The sequence below is a fragment of the Buceros rhinoceros genome, unplaced genomic scaffold, assembly GCF_000710305.1.
Source record: "Buceros rhinoceros silvestris isolate BGI_N320 unplaced genomic scaffold, ASM71030v1 scaffold30260, whole genome shotgun sequence".
Classification (NCBI taxonomy): Eukaryota; Metazoa; Chordata; class Aves; order Bucerotiformes; family Bucerotidae; genus Buceros; species Buceros rhinoceros.
Window position 1 is genome coordinate 483 of NW_010388329.1, and position 2,353 is coordinate 2,835.

At 60.3% G+C, this 2,353-nt stretch overlaps 1 protein-coding gene across 1 annotated transcript in view; it reads left to right on the forward strand.

The window, feature by feature from the left end:
- Positions 1–414: 414 nt before the first annotated feature.
- Positions 415–2,353, forward strand: part of LOC104501763 (homer protein homolog 3-like) — a gene marked incomplete at its 5' end in the record, with an annotated part of 4,375 nt that continues 2,436 nt past the window's right edge. Inside the window, 2 exons of the mRNA XM_010145634.1 lie at positions 415–571; positions 2,155–2,265. Coding sequence (XP_010143936.1) covers positions 415–571; positions 2,155–2,265 — 268 coding nt within the window. The remainder of the gene's footprint in view (positions 572–2,154; positions 2,266–2,353) is intronic.

Below are 2,353 nucleotides of genomic sequence, written 5' to 3' on the forward strand. Positions count from 1 at the left end.
AGGGACTCGGGCCGGGCGCTGCCCCGTGGCTGCCGTCGAGCCGCAGCTGAACACCGAGAGTATTTTTAAATCAAAAGCGCGTGTCCTCTGCTCCCTCCTCCTGAGCCGGGGCTGGGGCTGGGGGTGTGCGAAGCGAACTCGGCTCTAACAAAGATTTAAAAAAAATGGTCCCACATTGCAAAGCTCCCTTAGAGTAGCTGCACCTCCCCCCACCCCACCCCGTTACTGCCACACACGGCCTCCAAGTCAAATATTATCCAGGGATAATAGGAAAGCGATGCAGATTCAGGGCTGGAAGGAGTGTTTAAATTTGGGAAGTGAACGGGGGCTTTGGTGCGCGTTAGCGCCGGCGGAGAAACCTCCGTGCTGAGCCTCTCTCACGCTCCCTGCCCACTTCCCTGTTCTCTCACGCAGTTCGGTGAGTGAGGTCCAGTGGGAGGCCGAATTCTTCAGCCTCCAGGACAACAACAACAAGCTGGTGGCTGCTCTCCATGAAGCCAACGCCAACGTGGACCAGTGGAAGAAGCAGCTGGCTGCTTACCAGGAGGAGACGGAGACGCTGCGGCAGCGGGTGAGCGCGGGAGGGCCCTTGCAGAGCAGGTCAGAGGAAGCCCCGTCCCAGAGCCAGGTGGTGCCCTTGACCCCGAGCTCCCAGGGATTTCCCTGGGTGTCGGCAGGAGACGGGGTGGAAATCCAGAATGCTGCACGAGCCTGGCAGGGAAAACATGTCAAGGAATAAGGCCACGTAACTAGGGAGCTCTCACAAGAGCTCCTGTTCTCTGCGGAGCAGGGGAGTGTGCCGAGTCCCCGTGGGGAAGGGGGGAACCAGAGGCAAAGGCTCTGTGGAAGCTGCTCAGCAGATTTTCAGCTGCCAGCAGTGCAGAGCGAGGCCGGTGCCGCCCGAGCTGGGCATCGGGGAATCTTCTGGCTGCTGACAGGAAGGATGGAGATTGCTCTCTCTGCTATAATTAGCTCAAATCCGAGCTGCGACACGACGAGCCCGGGCGGCGCAGTACAGAGGAGCCCTTGTTCGGGTGGAAGAATAGGATCTTTTGACCTGCCTCGTGTCAGCGAGGTCACAGATAACGGTGACACAGAGGAGTGACCGTCACACGGCCGGGTTTGTGGGGAGGGAAGGGCTGCGGAACACTCGGGAAAGGGTTTTAGGCGGCTGGGGTTTGGCTGGGAAAGGCTCTGGAGCCTGGAGAAGGCTTAAAGCCGTTTCTCTCGAGGGAGCAGGGATTTATGGCAATTCACAGCCGCTGGCTCTCGACGGCTGCGGGGTGGCTGGTCCGCGCAGCAAACCCTGTGTCCCAGCATTTGCTGTGCCCCCGGCTAACGCTCAGCGCTGGAGTCGGGCGCTAAAAAAGCTGCATGGAACGAATTTTCTCCCCTGCAGCAGCAGCCTGCCCGGGGTCTAACACAGCTCAGTTATTGTCCCCAAACCAGAGCACGCTGGGACCGGAGCTGGTTGGGTCTGGCCGTGATGCCCCGCGCCTGACAGCTCCCCACCACCGTTCCCGTGGACTCTGGTGGAGAACCAGTCCGGCCAGTGTTGTCCCGCTGGTGGGGAGGTGTCACACCAGGCTCCGAGCCCTGCGGACGTGCGAGTCTCCATGACTGGAGCAGCTCCGGCAGAGCTCAGCGCGGGCCCTGGGAGAGGTTGGCCCTCAGCAGGAGCGGCTGCAGACCTTCGGATGAGCTTTTAAGATGAATCTTCTTCATGAATAATCCAAGCCACTGGGCTGAATTTTTCAGGAGTGGGGAGCACGCTTGGGAAAACCCTTCCTGCCAGCTCTGTGGTGGTGGAGCTGCAGTAACTCCCCTGACCTCAGCAAGCTCTGCCCGGGATGGACATGGAGCTGGGTCCAGCCGCCGCTTCGGGCTCGTGGGCTTCATGTCCACCAGGCAGGCGTGCTGGAGGTACAGCAGAAAGCAGGGCCAGAGTCTCTAGACCGAGTTTCGCCACAGCGAGTTTCTGTGTGTGATCTAGGCAGAGCAGAAGGAGGGGATTTGTTCCCAACAGCCCCAGGGCAGGAGCTGCTGCCCTGGTGGGAGTGCGGTTGGGTTGGCGAGGAAGCCAAAACACGGCAGAACGATGGTTGGTGATGTGGTATCTGCGAGCGCCGTTTCCCTGTGCCTCCTCCCGTGCAGGTAGCAGAGCTGGAGTCACAGGGCGCTCACGATTCCCCCAGCGAGAACAACAAGGAAGAGCTGAGCCAAACCCTGGAGGAGCTGGAGCTGCTGATCAAGGCGAAAGACGAGGTAAAACCCCACGAAGCAGAGCAAAGGCTGAAGCTGGGTGGCCTGTCCGTCACCAGCACCCCGTCCGTCACCACGGCTTGTGTGAGAT